Source organism: Hesperophylax consimilis, chromosome 23 (assembly GCF_061612785.1).
Source record: "Hesperophylax consimilis isolate HC1 chromosome 23, BYU_Hcon_1.0, whole genome shotgun sequence".
In the NCBI taxonomy this organism is placed as follows: Eukaryota; Metazoa; Arthropoda; class Insecta; order Trichoptera; family Limnephilidae; genus Hesperophylax; species Hesperophylax consimilis.
In genome coordinates, this window is record NC_142858.1 from 2,886,617 (window position 1) to 2,905,104 (window position 18,488).

At 32.9% G+C, this 18,488-nt stretch overlaps 1 protein-coding gene across 2 annotated transcripts in view; it reads right to left on the bottom strand.

The window, feature by feature from the left end:
* The window catches only part of Mgat4a (alpha-1,3-mannosyl-glycoprotein 4-beta-N-acetylglucosaminyltransferase a), a 380,732-nt gene that overhangs the window by 327,075 nt on the left and 35,169 nt on the right, over window positions 1-18,488 (bottom strand). For both annotated transcript variants that reach the window (XM_089646106.1, XM_089646108.1), the window contains exon 2: window positions 14,076-14,197. In XM_089646106.1, coding sequence (XP_089502232.1) covers window positions 14,076-14,181 — 106 coding nt within the window. In that variant the 5' untranslated portion in view covers window positions 14,182-14,197. The remainder of the gene's footprint in view (window positions 1-14,075; window positions 14,198-18,488) is intronic.

Sequence of the window (18,488 nt, forward strand, 5' to 3'; positions counted from 1 at the left end):
TTAGATTCTTACTCAACTCTTGTATATTTAAAAAACTTAAAAAAGACCCTCCACACAGCATCCCAAAAGATGGGAAATTATTTTCCTCAATGCCTCCTGTGTGGGGTTAATGTAAATCCCAAATAATTTAATAAATTATTTTTTGCCATTCACCATTGTATAACCCTTAGGTAAAAAAAATTGTAAACGTTTCAATATATCCGAAGTAAAAGCCCCATAGGCGTAAAAAAGGATTGAATAAATTAAAATATTACTGAGAAGATTACAAATTTAGAAAACAGGAAAAAAAGGAAAGGTTAACAGTAAAAAAAATTAAAAAAACAACAAGTAGTAGCAATAACAAATAGTAGAAGTAAGTACAAAAATAACATATTATCTATATTGGATATTAAAACAATACTCAACACAGCTGTATTTATTTATTTTTATTTGGTAAAATATTTTTTTACATTTCAAAGTTTTCCAGTAATGTTGGCCTCACTGGGTGGCTTGCCCGTGCTGAGACCTTCATTTTATAATATGAAAATATAATCTAAATACAATCTACAATATAAGATAAAATGATACATTTAATATATAATCTTGTGTGTTTGTGAGTGATGTGTGTTTATATTGGTTTTGTGTGTACGTGTAGGTTTTATTTTTATTTTATGCTATGAAATTTTGGTAATATTGTCTTTTTTGTTCTTTAATCCATTTTGTAATTTTTTGTGTGAATTTATTTTTATTTTCCTGAATTTTAATTTCAATTTTTAGACTGTTGAAAGCTTTTATAGCATGGTATTGGTAGTGTCTTTGTCCAAAGCTTGAATTTACTGTCGGAGTTTTTATGTTTTATTTGTACGCTTGTCTAACTGGTCTGTTAGTATTATTTGTATCAAATAAAGAAGTGAGAAGTGGCATTATTGTGTTAAGTTACGTTGGTACAATTAGAAAAGGGTGATATGAAACAGAGCAAAGAAGAAGAATTATAAAATGCTCATGGGAACAGTTTTACTATTTTGTGAAATGCGTCAAAACATAGTTGCTAAGTGAAGATGAAAATGTCAACGGTCAATGCAGCTCAGCTATGTTGATTAATTAATTCATGAATTAATTAAGCAAGTAATTAACACCCATGAAAGTACTGAGCCGCATTAATTTCGTAATTAGTGCCTCACCTTCCTTGGCCAGAGCTAATTTAATTATTTTCACACGCATGGGAGCCGTTCTCATTTCGCTTTAACTCAACTCAACTCTTCGCCGTCATACCTATTAAATTCCCATAGGAATGATTGACTAATAGTTATAAAAAAGTTTAAATACGTAAATAGGTAAAAAATAAAATTATCCACTTACTAAATACAGTAGTAAAGATTGACCATCGTCCTTAGGAGGCTTGAGTTCAGAGGACCGATTTGCCAAAAAAAAGCAAATACATATACGAAAATTATTTCAAACCAACTGATGAACTGGAATGTTTCAAACCCTGTGATCGATATTAAAGGCCATTTTGAATTTTGTAAATTATCATAATAATAATACGGGTTTTGTTATTTGTTTATTGTAACAAATAGATATGATGATATCGTTTTTTTTTTTTTTTTTTTTTTTTTATTATTTTTTTTTTTATAGTGAATACCTCACAAGAGTCCCAACTGCTCCCGTCTGGAGCCAGTGAGACTATGGCATCCCCAATTGGAGGATGTTGTGAGGCTGAAGGTAAGTGGGGAAGTACCTGGCTATTCAGATCTAGTCACTAAACACGGCTAAAGCCATTTGGAGCAACGTTTCAATTCTGAATGGTGGTCTTACACCAGGGCGATACTGGTAGTATCTTCCACTCTGGAACGTGCCGCAAAATATACTATATATTATTTTAATTAATTAATTGTGAAATAACACAAATTAATCAAATAAAATTTATTTGCGCACGCCGGGTTCGAACCCGCGACCTTCGGAATGGCAGTCCAATGCGTTACCACTGGACTATGCCGGCCGTCAATCGTCACCGGGATCTCCCGTGCTGAGAATTTAATATACATATTATTATTAAAAAAATAGGAAAGGATGATATAAAATATTCAAAAATATAAAAAAAGTGTGTTTTCTGGAATAATTATAAATATATTACGTGGTGTTTTTTGTTCAGTTGAGTGGTTTCAGTTTCAGTCTGTATTTGGTGTCAGTATATTTTCTATTTCGTATCTCCCAATGTTTTGTATCCAGCTTTTTATTCGAGGTTTAAATGATAATAAACTATTCTTGTGAGTTTTGAATGAGAGGGGGATTTTCTTGTAGATTTTAGTACCATAGTATATGAAGTTTATTGCCCAAATGTTGAATTTGTAGTAGCAGGATAGATATGTTTTTGACCATGAGATCTAGTGTTTCAAATATATGTGTTTGTTGTTATTTCTTGTGTAATATATTGAGACGATTTTAAATTTTGATTTATTATTATACCCAGATAAGTTACATCATCAACGTTTTCCAATGGGTCCCGTTAACCTTCAGTTTTCGAACAAATTGTGATATATGTATATATATAGATATTCCCAGGGTCAATATGTTGTCAGTTGATAACAAAAGCCGAAACGAACCAAGAATCCGCGTTTGACGGATACGATTCAAGATGGTCATGATGGTCACCAAATATGACAAAAATTTGAGAAAACAGACCGTTTGAACCGTTCGGAATCATTTAGGTAAGGGTTCCTTCTTTTCAAATATTTGCAGTGAACCCATGCATTCGTTGGTTTTAGTTAACAGCGATAGTGAGGAGAAAGTCATTTTTTTGCTCGAATAATCGCGTCTGCCGCAGTGTTCTTCTCAATATTATGTTATCAGAACGACTTTTTCTTAAAGAGGTAACCCATACCTACATTTGGCATCGGTTTCATTAGGGTGGCCGATAAGCTATTTTACTGCCTCTGGAGGTTACCTTCAAGGTCTTCTGCCAGGTGCTTCTCCCCATACAAATATTGGCTGAGCGCATTTTTTACATTTTAACTAGTTAGTAGTCAAGTTTTCGCATTACTTTTAATAAATTGGCACGTTGGATATTTTTTAGAAGTTTAGCTGAACGCTTTTTTGTACTTATCTTATTTGTGGTTAGTGCTACATATAAGATTACCTATCTGTACTGCACTCATTTGGTTGATGTAGCCTATCGGTTATAATTTTTACGGTCATCGCTTGGACTAAAAGGATAGAGAGTATTTTTACTTTACGTAATGAAAGCCATAAACATGGTAACTTTTTAGCGTGGTTGGCTTCGATGTTCCGTGGACAGAGACAGAGGTAGGAAGGTTATTCAAAATTCCAAAGCACATGGCAAATTTTCGTTCAAAAAGTTGGTCACTAGAGATTTAAAATATTGGGAAGTTTACATTTTTTACAGTTTTCGCTATGTTTCTCTGTTTGAGAAGCATAGCGTTCGGTAATAACATTCGCGAGGTTCATGTCCTATAGACCTATACAAACAGTGAAGTTGGATAAAAACACCTAATTGAGTCGAGACAATCAAAGTTAAACACTGATAACGTCGTGTTTATACAGCAGTATCTTCGGCATGTGTAGATCAGGCCCGAAATCAACATAGAGGTGACGGGACTGTAGTACGAGGCTCCCAAATTCACGTGACCATAAAAGGCCCTCCGCTACAGTGCTTTGCTAATTGTCACCTTTGATTTTTTTATTAAATCGCAAAAAGTCGATCACGATAGGGATATTCAGTGAATTATTCATTTAAAATTCATAAAAATATACCAAGGTTGTCAATATATTTAGGACCTTAACAAATATCTAAATAAACCTTAATGGTACGCCCAAATTCTTGATTCTGATTCACGTAAAAATTCTTGTACCCTACGGATCAAATTATCTTGTTTGTGTACGCATTCAAAAGGCGTATCGCTGGTAGGTACATTGAAACGGTGCCATCGTACTTACAATTTTGTGCGAATGTATTCGAGACTTTGTTGTCCAAAAATATAAAATGCCTAAACATGCAAAATTAAATATTCTAAGTATTTTAGTGTTACATCTAGAAATAGTACTGTTACCTGTAGTCGTTTATTATTAAATACAGATACATATACTGACACTTCTCCCATTACTAGCACAATCAGAGCGTTATTTGATGTGTTTTTAGTTGAAAAACTAGGAGACTAAGAAAATCACGGCTCCACAGGGGTTGGTCAGTTAAATAAAATACAGGAATGTTTATAAATGAAACGATGCCCTCTTTAGAGACCTTTATTGCAGTATAAAAGCTTTAATCGCTTTGTGGACGATTTCAAAGTTAATTTACACATACTCTACAACCATTGGAATCGCTTTGAGAATATTTATCAAAATCAATAATCCGTTAAATTTTTCAAACATGCGACTTACTTCTCGTGTGAGAGAAACAGCATGAAAGAGGTATACACAGAGTTTGCGTGACTTTCCGATATCTTTTCATCATCACTTGTCATTCGATATAATACATAGAGTTACTTACAGTCTGTTGATTATTATTCCGCAACAAGTAACATGTATTTACAACAAGAGCGAGAAAATTATTTTTTTCAAAAATTTAAATGATTAGGAGTAACCGGCTAAAAAAGCACAGCCACAAAACAGAACACAATCGATAGGTTAGTTAAGGTTATATTATGTTAGTTTAGGTGAAGATAGATTTTTTTCTCGTGTATTTTCAAAGTTCTGATTTTACACGGGAATCATGATTATTTCTTAAACATATCTAAGTGTCACTCGATTACGTTTACTAGAAATTAAAACAAAATCAGCTATCCATACAACTTCACGTAAAAAACCTTTACAACCTATGTCCACGTGTAAATATCTAGGTGTTTACTTAAACAGCAAATTAATTTTTGATAAGCACATCGAACACATTATATCAAAATCCTACAGGATGCTAGGTTTCTTATTAAGAATATGCAAAGTTTTCAAAAGCGCTAAGACTCTAGAAATGTTGTTTTGTTCATTAGCCAGAAGTCCACTGGAGTATGCTTCCACAATATGGAATCCTCAATATAAGATATACATAGATTTAGTAGAAAGTATCCAGAATAAATTTTCGAAACATTTACTCAAAAAAATACAACAAAACTACAAATAATATGTTAACTTTACAAAAAAAGACGCTCATTGTAAGATCTGTTGTTTCTACATAATCTGCTAAATAATAAAATAGATAGTCCCCAATTGCTATCCGTAATTGGTTTAAATGTTCCAACGAGGCCTACCAGGCACACAACACTTTTTCATATTGAAGCCAACAATACCAATGCAGCAAACAACTCAGTAATTACTCGCGCAATCACAACTTACACCCACTACGAAAAATTACTACATTTAGACATCTTTCATGATTCCTTTCTAACATACAAAACTAACTTATTAAATTTATTAGCGTGACATATTTCATAAACACTTTCATTTAATTTTTCAAAACTTCTATGTATTAACAGTCAATTCGTGAGCATATTATAATTCTTGATTTCAATTTATTTTTTTCTCTCCATACACTTTCTTTCTTTTATAACTATTATCTACTCATACATAAACTAAAACTTAAACTCATTGATTTTAACTTAAAATCACTAGTTTTCAGAACAATCTCAGGTGAAATTACGTAATGCTATTTTATGGACGTAATAGGTACTAAAACTAAGTAATAACGAAAAATATCCTTGTCTGTATCTTATTGTACTGTGTATGTCTTAATAAATAAATAAATAAAATAAATTAGATGGATGTCGGAATTCGTCACCTAAGGTGCATTCAAGGCAAAATCCGACCCTGTTGGAGGTTATGTCGGAAATAGTCGCATAGCCATGTAAGGATAACGCCTTGGGTCAAAGTAAATCGTGAGTAATAGCCGGCTACGTGTTTTACATAGTGGTGTATATCACATCCATCGGAGGAAATACGCAGCTATGCGTTCGATAATAGCCGGTTATGTGTTTTACACTGGTGTGTATCACATCTAGCGGAGGAAATACGCAGCTATGCGTTCGATACTAGCCGGCTAAGTGTTTTACATAGTGGTGTGTATCACATCCAGCGGAGGAAATACGCAGCTATTCGTTCGATAATGCCGCCAATGGCTTCTGCTTTTGGCTATCCACAATGCTTCGGCGTGTTCAACACTCATCTCCGCCATGTCGGGGTGGAGAACTAGCTAATGAAATTTTTATTTTTATTATTAACATAATTGTGTGTATTGGTGAATTATTATATCTACTCTACCAACAACGATGTCTTTACCAAACGTCACTGAGTAACATCATTTTATTGTTATTAGTATTTATACCCCAAAATAGGCAAATGCCTATATTATGGTGGTAATAAAAATAAAAAATATAGAAACCATAATACAATGTTTTACATATAAAGTAATACAAAAAAAAACACAAAAATATATATATACGATAATAGGGATAAAGTCGGAATGATCTGACAATGATTTCATTCAGGAAGCTTTCCGATTTCTCTCTGCCGCTTTCTATCAGCCATACGGTAATTTACTTTTTTGAAATAGAACGCTATGATAATAAAATTAAATAAAGAAAAAAAAGCAATTTATTTTCAGATTTTCGCACCAAAAGTTTTTTTATTTTTATAAAGGAGTATTATGCCGTGTTGCGCTACCTCCTTCTTTACCCTAAGTTTAGGACAAAATTACATTGTCCATCATCAAACAAATCACGATTAAAAAGCAATGTTTATTTTGCATCAAAACAGATATAATCTAAAGTATTATCATTAGGTTATAAAATAAATAATTAAGTCACATGTCAGTTATAACATAAAATTACGAATCTTTTTAACTTATTGAAAACAACAAAACACCGGTAGAATTTAAATGTACGATAGATTACAGTTATTATCTATCTACATAGATTAGATTAAACCTACTTAATCAGATTGAACCAATATTTACAATAATATTATACACTTTTAGAAAATATGCGAAAAGCGTTTCGAATAAGATTCTGACCTATAGCCGAAGACAAATACAGTTTTGTTAAATAAGAGTATGTTTTAATTTTTTTTTAATATGCAGGATGTATCAGGGCGTACCCGACAGACTTTAATCAGCGATTTATGAGCTTATTTGAAGGAACAAAAATACAGTTGTCATTATATTGCCGGTGTCATTGCTTTTCAATTAAAAACATAAACTATATCTATCTATTACGTGCCGCCACTGTATACTACCTAACGGATCACGTGGCACGCGCTAGATCTCTCGCCTGTACGGTGCTGCTGGAATGACACGAAGCGACGTTTGATAGAAATTCATAGTTCATTTTTTAAACAAGTTTAGGATTTCTTATTTATGTGTTTTTGGGTTAAAACAGATCCTAAAGGACTCTCAATATCAGAAGGTTGTTTTTAATAAAAGAATATTGAAATTCACTGAGTTTATTTGAACACATTGTTATACGCGACAATAAAATTTACATGGACGATTCTAGAATGTAGACGGTATTCTAAAAGGCACAACCAGTCGAGACAAAAGGGAAATCAAGAATGATTCGGTCGGTGGACTGACAGACCGTTGTCTTGGACACAGAATGTTGCCATAATAAGGAACTTAACTTAATAATTATTTTGTGCTGTTCGCTGGTAGGTAGCTGGTAGGTACCGTCTACACAAGTTTAAATTTTTAACTTTTGAGATGCACTTTGGAACTGCTTTACTGAATATAACGCATTGTGTTGTTAAAAGATTTAAAAAAGCATTTCCCCTCGACCACTGTATCAAAGTAGATATTCAATAATAATATATGTAATTAGAATAAAATAACTTTGAATACAACTTTATTGGTAAAAGTAATTGGTATAAATATTTATTTAATAACAACGGTATAAATATACCATAAACAATAAATCAAATACAATGACATCAGAAAGTATAAAATGATCAGAAACTCTATAATGATATTAAAATAAGAGATGCAGGTACACGCAAAACTTATAAGTAGACTTTCTAGGTTTAATTAATATTTATTGAAAATATGTGATATTATAGCCTTCTTGCAGTTAAATAGATCCGCCACATCTGCTTATCTATATTACTAACTACATGTAATTTAGGTATAAGTGAGTATTTTCAATGCTCAACCCTGGTATTGATACATTTAAACATTATTTTGGAACGAGTAGCTCGCGCAAGTACATGAAATTCATTGAGGTTAAGTAAATTAGGGCTGTCTATACTACCAATTATGATTTTGAACATAAATATTAAGTCAGAGAATTTTAAAAAGTGGTATTCAAAGTAAGTAATGTTATTCTAATAATAATTAGTGAAAATTTAATAAAACATATATTTTGAAAAATGCTGAAAGGTGGGATTCAAAACCCAATTTGTAAAAAAAAATGAAGACTCGTAAATATTACAAATTAAGGTGACGATATAATTTACTTCAGAAATAAACAGAGATTGCCGGACAGTTAGTGATTAAAATTTTATGTTTGGTTGAGCGGGTACATACATACTTCTTCTACTGCGCCGTAATCAAATAAATAATGCACGACTTTAAAAAAATTGCATTTTAGCACAATACTGTGCCTTATCATAACGCAGTGCTAAAAGGTCGCGGGATTGTAGAGATGAATGAAGATGGACATTCGTTAGGTAGCTTGTTTTTTATTTATTTAAAAACACAAGATGTACACGCGAAATAAAATTACAAGAAGGTGAACGCGGGAAGATATCATCGACTGCTCGGATCGGAATAATTTCGTTCGGGTGACAACTGACAGGCGACCGAAGTTCGGTGTGGCAACCTGATAAATCTTGCCAGTCATCAAAAATGAAATATGTGCGGGCAGTTCACAGACATAGGAATTAATAGACGAGAAGATAATGGCGAGGGGTAAAATCAACTGTTGAAGAACGAAGGGGGTTAAGCTGACTGTGATTCGTCAATAAATCAATCTGACAGTAAATAGGCATCTCGCATTATAATATCACCATTATGTTCTTAAAAGTAAAATCTGCTTTTGAATGAATAGACATTTTTACATGGGAGCGCAAATTACTCGCCACGTTATGAACTAATTTGCGAAGTCCAAATTCGGCAAAGTAAATTTCTTCTGTTTGCAGAGTCGTAGTTAGTTTCAGAGTATTTAGTTAAGACACTTTTACAAATGTTTCATAATTTACTTACCCCAGTAAACAACGATGAGCACACTTGAGAATCGCTACATTGTGATGTGATAGTATATGTTTCTAAAACTGATCCATATAATACGGTGTGAATAAGCTTAAAATAAAGTAAAATAATGCTTACTTATGGAATGTAATACGACAATTGGGTTTATTCTCTTTTTCACATCTATTTTTACAAGTTTTCATATCACAAGTCAACATTTTGCCGTGTTATTTCGTAAAATGAACCGATGATGCCTCGACCATAGTTCGCACAAGAATGATGACGTCACGTTTTCAAATTTCACTTGAGGCCATACGCGAGCCCAGCCGGCTCCAATGGAACCGGTATGGGGAGTGGGGATAATACGCTTTTAATCACTTAGGGCAGGTCTACTAATATTCATATGTCTATGGGGCAGTTGCATTTTTTTTGCATTAGAGCAGAATTTTAAAAGGAAGCTCTTCTGTCCAGAAGTTTTTCAAACTGAAAATACAACTCTTTTTTTTTGGTAAATAGTAAATTGTTTAAAAGAAAATAGCCGTTATTTGTGAAAATTTGGTGAAGTCAAAGTTAAAGTCATTAATATATTATAATTATTTCAATGTGTTCTTATGTAGGATTGATCGTATGTTATTCATTAGGTAGTTGACACATATACGCATCATGACTTGGCCCATTTCAGCGTATCGCTCGCCATACACTACCAATGGGAATGTAAGGCGAGCGATATGCTGAAACAGGGAGAGCCACGCAAATATAGCACGCTTATAGCGTGGTATGTCGCAGGCTTTAAGCGTGATCATATTACCAAACATACACAAACTAAGACCAAAGTTTACCCATTAGTTGTTAATCGAAAAAGCAAACATCAATAGCTTCGAACCTGAGAATTCAGTACCTTATGAACTTAGTAACTGAAGACGAAAAATTCATTAAAAAATAAATCGCTACTTGAAGAAAAGTTTGTACCTAAGTATTTAAAAGATGCTTAATTATAACATGACATACAAAGTTACTAAAAAAAACAGTAATTCGGTCCAAATTGTAATAAGTTGTTACGTGGAGAAAAATGACTAGTGATAATTTATTAATAATCTTTTTAAATTATTTGTAATTCAAGTTAAAAGTAGGATTGCGGGCCTTAAGAATGAATTCCTGTTTTTCAAATATCAAATTCTTTCCTAAAGAGATAATCAATTTAATCAGACTGTCGGGCTAAGATTTGAAATAACCTACGTAAATTGGAAGTATTGGTTTGATTTTCAACCGATATAGATTATTTAATTCTAGGGATTATCTGTTCTGTACGACACAGATAAAACGAGTATTGCTGATTTATTAAAATCCTGTTAAAAACAGGATAGCATGACGTTTCCTAATAAACTTTTAGTACATTCATAATAAATCAACACACGTGTTAATACATAATGACGAAATGCGAAATTATTAGAATTTTTACACGTTTTCTGACGTCGCCAAAACACCTTCGTATTTTACTGATTGTTTATTAGGAAAACAGTCAATTTATTCGTTAAAGGTCTGAATACGAATAAATTGCAAAAATTCTTAATATTCTATATCAGTAAGTTTTCTCCGTGGACGCACGGTCGTAACGTATGAGATGTTTCCTTCCATGTTTCATCACGAAAGCAAATTATTGTCTATATACGGTGTCCGGAAACTCGTAGTAGAAGCAGGAAACAAGTGAATCTACATCACATTCAATTTCGTGGTACAATTTATAGTTGAACTTTCGTTTTCGAGTAAATCGAGCCTTCGATTTTTTTTAATCAGTCATAGGTGTGAAAAAAATCGAAAAACTCCAATAAAAGAATAAAAAAAATGTTGAGTTCTCAGGCATCCGCCAGGGATAGGCTATCAACGTCGATCACGCGTATATTCAATAAATCCTCTCATATTTCAGTTATATATCAAACCGAATGGCTGAATAAATCAATACTGTATGATTCTGACAAACGCTTGATTTATCAAATACCTCTCATGTCATTATTATTGGAATCTGCGATGATAAGGCAGCTACAAGGTAAATACTCGTAGATAGCTTCCCGAGTTGTATAATACAATATTAATATCTAAAGGTGTACAATGTACACTAGATAGTGTTTGAGTAGAGCTAGTACTGTTAATAATATAATAAATATCTAGTTATGCAATGTATATTATGTCATAATTTACACAACCAAGTAGATACATGGATACATGGCAGTAGTACTTGGTAGTGACTTGCAACAATTCTTCTAAATAAATCATATTAATATCATTAATTTAAATTGTAATGAAAAAATTGTTTTGAAATAACAATATGCATAGTTCTTACAGGCATGTCATTGATCCAGTTCCTACCAATCTCTAACCATATCCTTGCTGGAAAAGGATTTGAAATTTAAAACAATAGCAAGAACACTGAAATTCGAGTGCATTTGTTTGGAAAAAAAACAGAAGAAGTACTGGAAGCAAGTTGTTTGTTGTTATCGTGTACATAATCTTTGAAATGAAGGAATTATTGAAAATACTTAATATCATATAAGTATTCGTTCGTTGTGTTGTGGCGACAATTACCTCGAGGTATCACGGTGGAACTCATTATATTGTGTTGTGTGATGCTTCTTGTAGTGATTGGTCTCCATTTTTTTCCTTATCTCCATACCTTGTTTTTCCTTACACATATTAACACCCAATTCCAACAAACATCATTCATTTCGTATCGCTTTAAATTCATTTACAGTCTATAATTTATGCCCATCTGAAGCTGTAAATCGGAAGCAACACGTATGGTATTGAAATTGATCAACAGAACTGCAATACTACAATATTATTATTATTTGCAACTAAATGTTTTGTTTTGATTGTATTCAACCTACATTGCATTGCATTTTAGACTAGTTCAGACGATATACTGCACAAGAAGCAAGTAATCTAGAACATATTTGTACATTGAGATTTCAACATCGTTGATACACATTACGTGTGCACAAATATTTTTATTTAAATGAATTATTCATATCATCAAGTCAAAATACGTACATATAAACACGGTTATCAATGTCCACCATCATGCATTTTCTATAAATTTGACTAAATGTTACTAATGTTAAAATTAAATTAATCTCGGTATAAATCATGATATGTCTTGTTAGAGGTATATCTGACAAGTTGTAGAGATTATTTTATCACTCACACTGAGGTATATAATATCGCGGGTTTTGTTAATTTATCTAAGTACCTAATCCAATATCGGATAATATGTTATTCTGTTTGCCCGGCTTATCTAAAAGTTGGCTGTTGATGTCGGGGTGAGCAAACCAATGTGGTGTGTCCCCAAAACGCAACATAATGTTGCCAACGATCCGAGGATATTTTGGAAACTCCTAAGTAGGTTTTGGGACTCGACCGAAATTTACCTCGCAGTCAACTACTTCGTTTTATTCAGTTGAAAGTCTAATAAAAACATCACTTGTTGAGTTTGAGGATCATATAAGACTTCAATTCCTTTACCTGCAAAACGTTTGCCTACCAATTCGACGTATCGATGGATAAAATAATTGTTATATTCCTTGCAAATAATCGATATTTTAATTCCAAACACGTTTGTTGCTATTTGTTACGTCAGTTGCTACAATCAAACAATCCATTGAGGTTCCTATAGAAACCTGTTTAGCTCGTCAGCGACATCTGTATTTATAAGCATCAAAATGGTTATTGTTTTTAGACGTTCAAACGGAATTCATTCACATCTGATCAATTGATTCTAAATATTTCGAGTTTAAATAATTACCGATTGACCTTATTTCGGCGTGAATCGAGTCCGTATTCTCCGAAAACACCAATTATATGTTAATGTTACCTACAACTCCAATCAGGTCTTTATCATATTCGTACTTTAATAATACGAATATAAACTAAATTCTAAATAATTGTGACACTCCTACCTATACCTATCCCAACTTTGACATCATTATTTATACAAGTTATATATTTTCTGTAAGGTCGACGTTGTGTCGTTATTTGCATTTTTAATATGCTTTTTATTAATTAGCAAAGTAACTCAACATAACGCAGATACGGAGGCAATAGCACAGCCAGAAGCAGGAGGCCGCTGTAAATATTTGATTCCATTAGGAAATTAAAATGAAACACGCCCGGCTTAACATAATGGCACAGTGAGTTGAAATGAGACGTTTGACGCTCCATTTATCAACGATACCGGACCTCTGGAAACATAATACAGAGGATATTGATATGAGAATATTAAAATACTTACGTGAGCCAGATGTTCGAATAATTACTGTATTATCTCAGTCAGATATGAGCTTATTTTAAATACTTTAGCAAGTTATAAATACTTAAGAAAGGGAAAAGAATATCATAAGGTAATAACCTCTCAGGCTAATTTGTTCGGTTTTGCGAACAAACAGTTATTACCAGTACAGTAAATTCGTTCGCTTTTGGGCGAACAGCTCATATAAATCGTTGTCTCTCTTACTGTTATGGTGAGAAATATGATCTAAACTCTAAACGGTGTTAGAAAGAGGAAAAAAAACTACGCTTTGTATTCAAATCTAGAAGTTAACTACAGACAAATTAACATCTACTCCTCTTTAAAACCAGAAGGTTTCGACTGCAATTTGATAATAATTTATGACATTGTGAAAATACTTGAATAATTAATTATATTTGTATGGTATGTTAGTGTTACATGTTTTACTAATATTGTTTCATAATCAGTTTAATGTTATTTCATGCTTTAAAAACTTTGTGTATACATTTCGATGGCTCACTAGGTATATTCTATTCTTAAAATCCATTTAAAAAGCAGGGCTGGGCAAAAAACAAAAAAAAAATCTGGGAACATATTGATGCGTGTGATATGAGAATACTGAAAGTATTACGTTACCTGAGCCAGATATGAACACTATTACGCTGAACGGGACGAAAAATATCAGGGCGAGGATAAGCAGGCAGTTGCGCCTTCGCAAGGGCGGCAGCGGTGGCAGTGCCATTTTTCTCCGGATCGCACTGCAAAAAACAAACAAACTTCATTACACAAGGAAAAAAAGCTCAATTTTAATATTGTGATGCTGACTTCATTCCAACGATTTTTTTAAACAAAGATACATAAAATATATTTTGACTCAAAATTCATCAACTTAGTGTGAAAAAAATAAATATTTACACGAAATTAATTGACAGACCACACAAACTGTAACACACATTATAGATTTTAAGTATTCAGAAAAGTTCTCAATCTGATTTTAAAGATGGGAAATTATTTATGCAGTTATAAATATCGTATTGCACAATTTCAATGCAGACTTGATAAAGTGGTTATGCAAACCTAACTGCAAAAATATAATCATCCTGGGTGGAATTAAACGAAAAAATGGTATATTAATATAAAAAAAACATCAACCAAACAAACTGCAACCTGCAATCTTGGGTGCAATTAAATGGAAAAAGGTGCATAATCACATTATATACATATTTTTAACACCGAAACCAAAATTCAATCCTGGATGCAATTAAATGGAAAAAAATTAAACATAATATCCATCTATAAAACATCGTAAAGAAACTGCATAGCAAACATTTAGCAAACTTTAATACAATCGTAAAAGAATCTTTATTGTTACAAGATATTAAGCTTTATTGTGCCTCGTTATAATATATATTATTATTTCGAAGGAAGTAATTACTGTGGGGTGGGACCATAGACTAAAAATACATCAATGGGTGGGACATTATATATTTAATAAAAAACACACATTGTAATACACCACCAAAAAAACACAATGATTGAAAGTTGTTCCCTTACCCTCAGCTGAAACTGTTTTCCATTCCCCTTACCAAACTTACAAACATTACAAACATTTAACTTTAATAGAATCGTAAAAGAAGCTTTATTGTTAAAACATAACTCAATTGTGCCTCGTTATAATACTTTTTTTTCGAAGGAAGCAATTACTTTGGAGTTTGACATTTTAACACACTTTGATCGGGTTATTTTTTCGCCGGCTGACCGCTGAAAACGGGCGAAAATAAAGGTCCCGCGCGAATTTGTGTAATTTGTTTTAAATCGCCATATCTTCTTAAATAATGGAAATATTTCAATAAAATTTTCTACATACTAACTCAGCATACCCAAGCTATAAAATTTCTAGCCGAAAACCAAGTATTATTTCTAATGCAACATAATAAATCGAAAACAAAGTCATTGTTGTGTCATTAGGGCTCAATTTTTTAAGTATAAACTAGGTTTCAATTTAATAAAATTACAAATTATTATATTTTCACCAAGCCCAAATCATTATAAAAACAAAAACAATTGCCACTTCTCTAGTATCGTCAAAGTAACACATTATTACCCATTGAAATACCACGTGTACAATTGCTCCTCGCACGGTACAGCGGACCAAAACCATCGGAACATGCTAATAATATTGGTTATTTTTTCAAATGAAATTTAAAATAATCACTTACGGTAGAATGCTTCTCGTATTGCTCACGTAATATTGTTTATTGTTTTTCACCATACACTATTAGGTTTTAGTTTCTAACCACTTTTATCTAATCAGTTTCAGTTCACGTCTAAAAATTGTTCATCTAATATTTGGATACGGTGTGATACTTAGTGAAACATTCCCCCCTATGAAGAGGGACGTCGCAAAATTGACACATATAACTCGTCAGACCTTTCGTTTTGTGCGCAGAACACACGCGACATTGTCTCTGGGGATATTTCTTTTTACCGCCGGTGACAATTTTTATCGCTTTATGTTTTTTCGTGTCCATTGATAATCTCCCTGGAGGATCTTTTTTCAAGACTTTCCTTTGTAATTGTGAAGTGGATGGTCTCGGTTCCTCAAAATTTGCATCAGTTTCAGAAATCTCGGTCATTATCCAATATTTGGCAACATTAAGTAAAAATTGTTTATAAGTCAGTCTTTTGGTTGCATTCAAGGCCTTGTAAACTTTGTAGGAATTAAACAGAGCACAATTCAATAAATACATCACAGCTCTCTTAGTCCATTTTTTGGTTCTTCTTATTATTGAGTAATACGAAAGATACTGATCTGCACGATCAACTCCTTTCATATATTTGTTATACTCAATAACACTCTGTGGTTTCCAGATTCGTAGTTTCGTCTTCCAATCGATATTGCCGCTTTCAAGTATGATCGAAGAATGTATAGTTGAAATCATTCTGACGTCCCTCTTAGATTTCCAAATTTGCAATAACACATCATTTTTTCGACGGAAAATACTTTGGCCTGGATTGAGTTTTACGTTTTTAAGGCATTCGGGAAAACCTCGATTAATTCGCATTGTTCCGCACGTTCTTATTTTATGTTTCAACAACACTTCACTAGTTTTAACGCTATTATAGTAATTGTCCATATATACATGATGCCACAAATTTAGGTATGGATTAAGCAATGTTTCAACTGTATCTATTAGTCGCTTTCCTTGCCCACAGTATATTTCCAAATTGCAAATATATCCCGTAGGGGCTTCACTAACCATTCGCACGAGAATACCATATCTAATTATTTTTGACGCATTGTATACTTTAAATGCTAGCCTTCCCCGCCACGGTATGATGCTTTCATCTAGAGAAAGCTCCCTTTGAGGCTTGTAAACAGAATTAAATTTTGGGATGAGATATGTCAAAACGGGTCGAATTTTTTCAAGGCGGTCGCTGGAATCGGTAATGTTTTGGTTATTTGAAAAGTGCCAAGATCTCCAAATTTGATTGAAACGATCACGGCTCATTGTTTTTGAAAATATGGGCGTCTCGATACATTGGTCTGAAGACCAATAATCTTGTCTCGTAGTTTTTTGCACTTGACCCATAAGCAGAATCAATCCTAACATTTTTTTCATATCTGGAATGTTTATGGGCTTCCACTTGATGGATTTGTTCGTTTGTTTGAATCTTGATTCATTTTGAGCATGGTAACGATTGCTTTCTTCTACCATCATTTCAAACAAATCATTTCCAATAAATAGTTCTACTACTTGCATAATACTTTTGGAATCAGCTGGTGTTACGCAAACACCAGGATGACCTAAAAATGATTCGATATTTGGCGGATTATCTATTCGAGACCACTCTTCTCCTTCTTGCTCCATATCACTTTCTTCAGAATCACTAAACTGTAATGGCATCACTGACATTCTTCTCCTACAAGGAATTTCTTCACTTCCACTAGATTCTTCACTTTCACTATCGAATTCAGGCAAATAATTACTAGAACAGGCAGATAAATTATCTGCAACGATTTCGTCATCACTTTCGTAATTTTCAGAATCCATTTTGAAAGGTTTGAAAAAGCTAATATAAATATTATCTCCTCAGAACACAACCGTACGACAATTTGCGTTTTAAAAACTGACATGCACTTGTCTTGTAAATATTTATTAGGGTCCGCCTAACTGTGTTTGCCGATACCTGCTTTTGTTAGTCGCGTCAGACACTGTGCGCTCGCTCGCACCTAGGAGTTGAGTGGGTGCGGAACAGAGATAGAGAGATTTGTTTCGGGTTTCATGGTCATAAAAACCCTCATTCCAAGAATTGAATTATTAGAATAACAGAATATGTCATCTAAATTACTTATTTCGTTGATCTTCAAATGAAATACCTATCAAGTGTCAAGTTTTAAATAATATAGGTCATTTTAGTTGAAATATCGATGTACACAAAAGACTCCAAGATAAATATTAAAAAAAGACTTGCATTACAATTTGATAATTATGTACGTATAGTTGGGACCTTTACAAAGAGATTGGTATATAATATTCATATAAAGACATCGGATAATTTCTTCTTTTCTGCCATTGAAATGAGGCGGGCGCAGAAGGTAGAACTACCCTTCCCGACGTTAAGCATCAATCGACCGAACGGGTAGAACTACTCTTCCCGATTAAAGTGTGTTAATATAAAAACAGACATTTTAATACACCACTAAGCAAATACAATGATAGAAAGTTGTTCCGTTAACCTCCGCTGAAACTGTTTTCCTTTACCTTTACCTACACCTTCTTTAATATATTGTCTCTTTCTATTTGTATCTCTTTATGTGTCCAATAAGATGTCTTCTTCTACATTTGAGTCTTTCTCTCATTGCATTTTATTATGTATATAATATGTGTCTGTATGTAATTATAATTAGGTAATATAATAGCCCTGATGAAGCTTGAGATAAGCGAAACCTGGTTGGATTTGTGTATTTCAAAGTGTGTTGATTTCTTTTAAAATATAATAGAACTTCATTACAGTAAATTACACGTCTCCAAAATAAGCAAAACA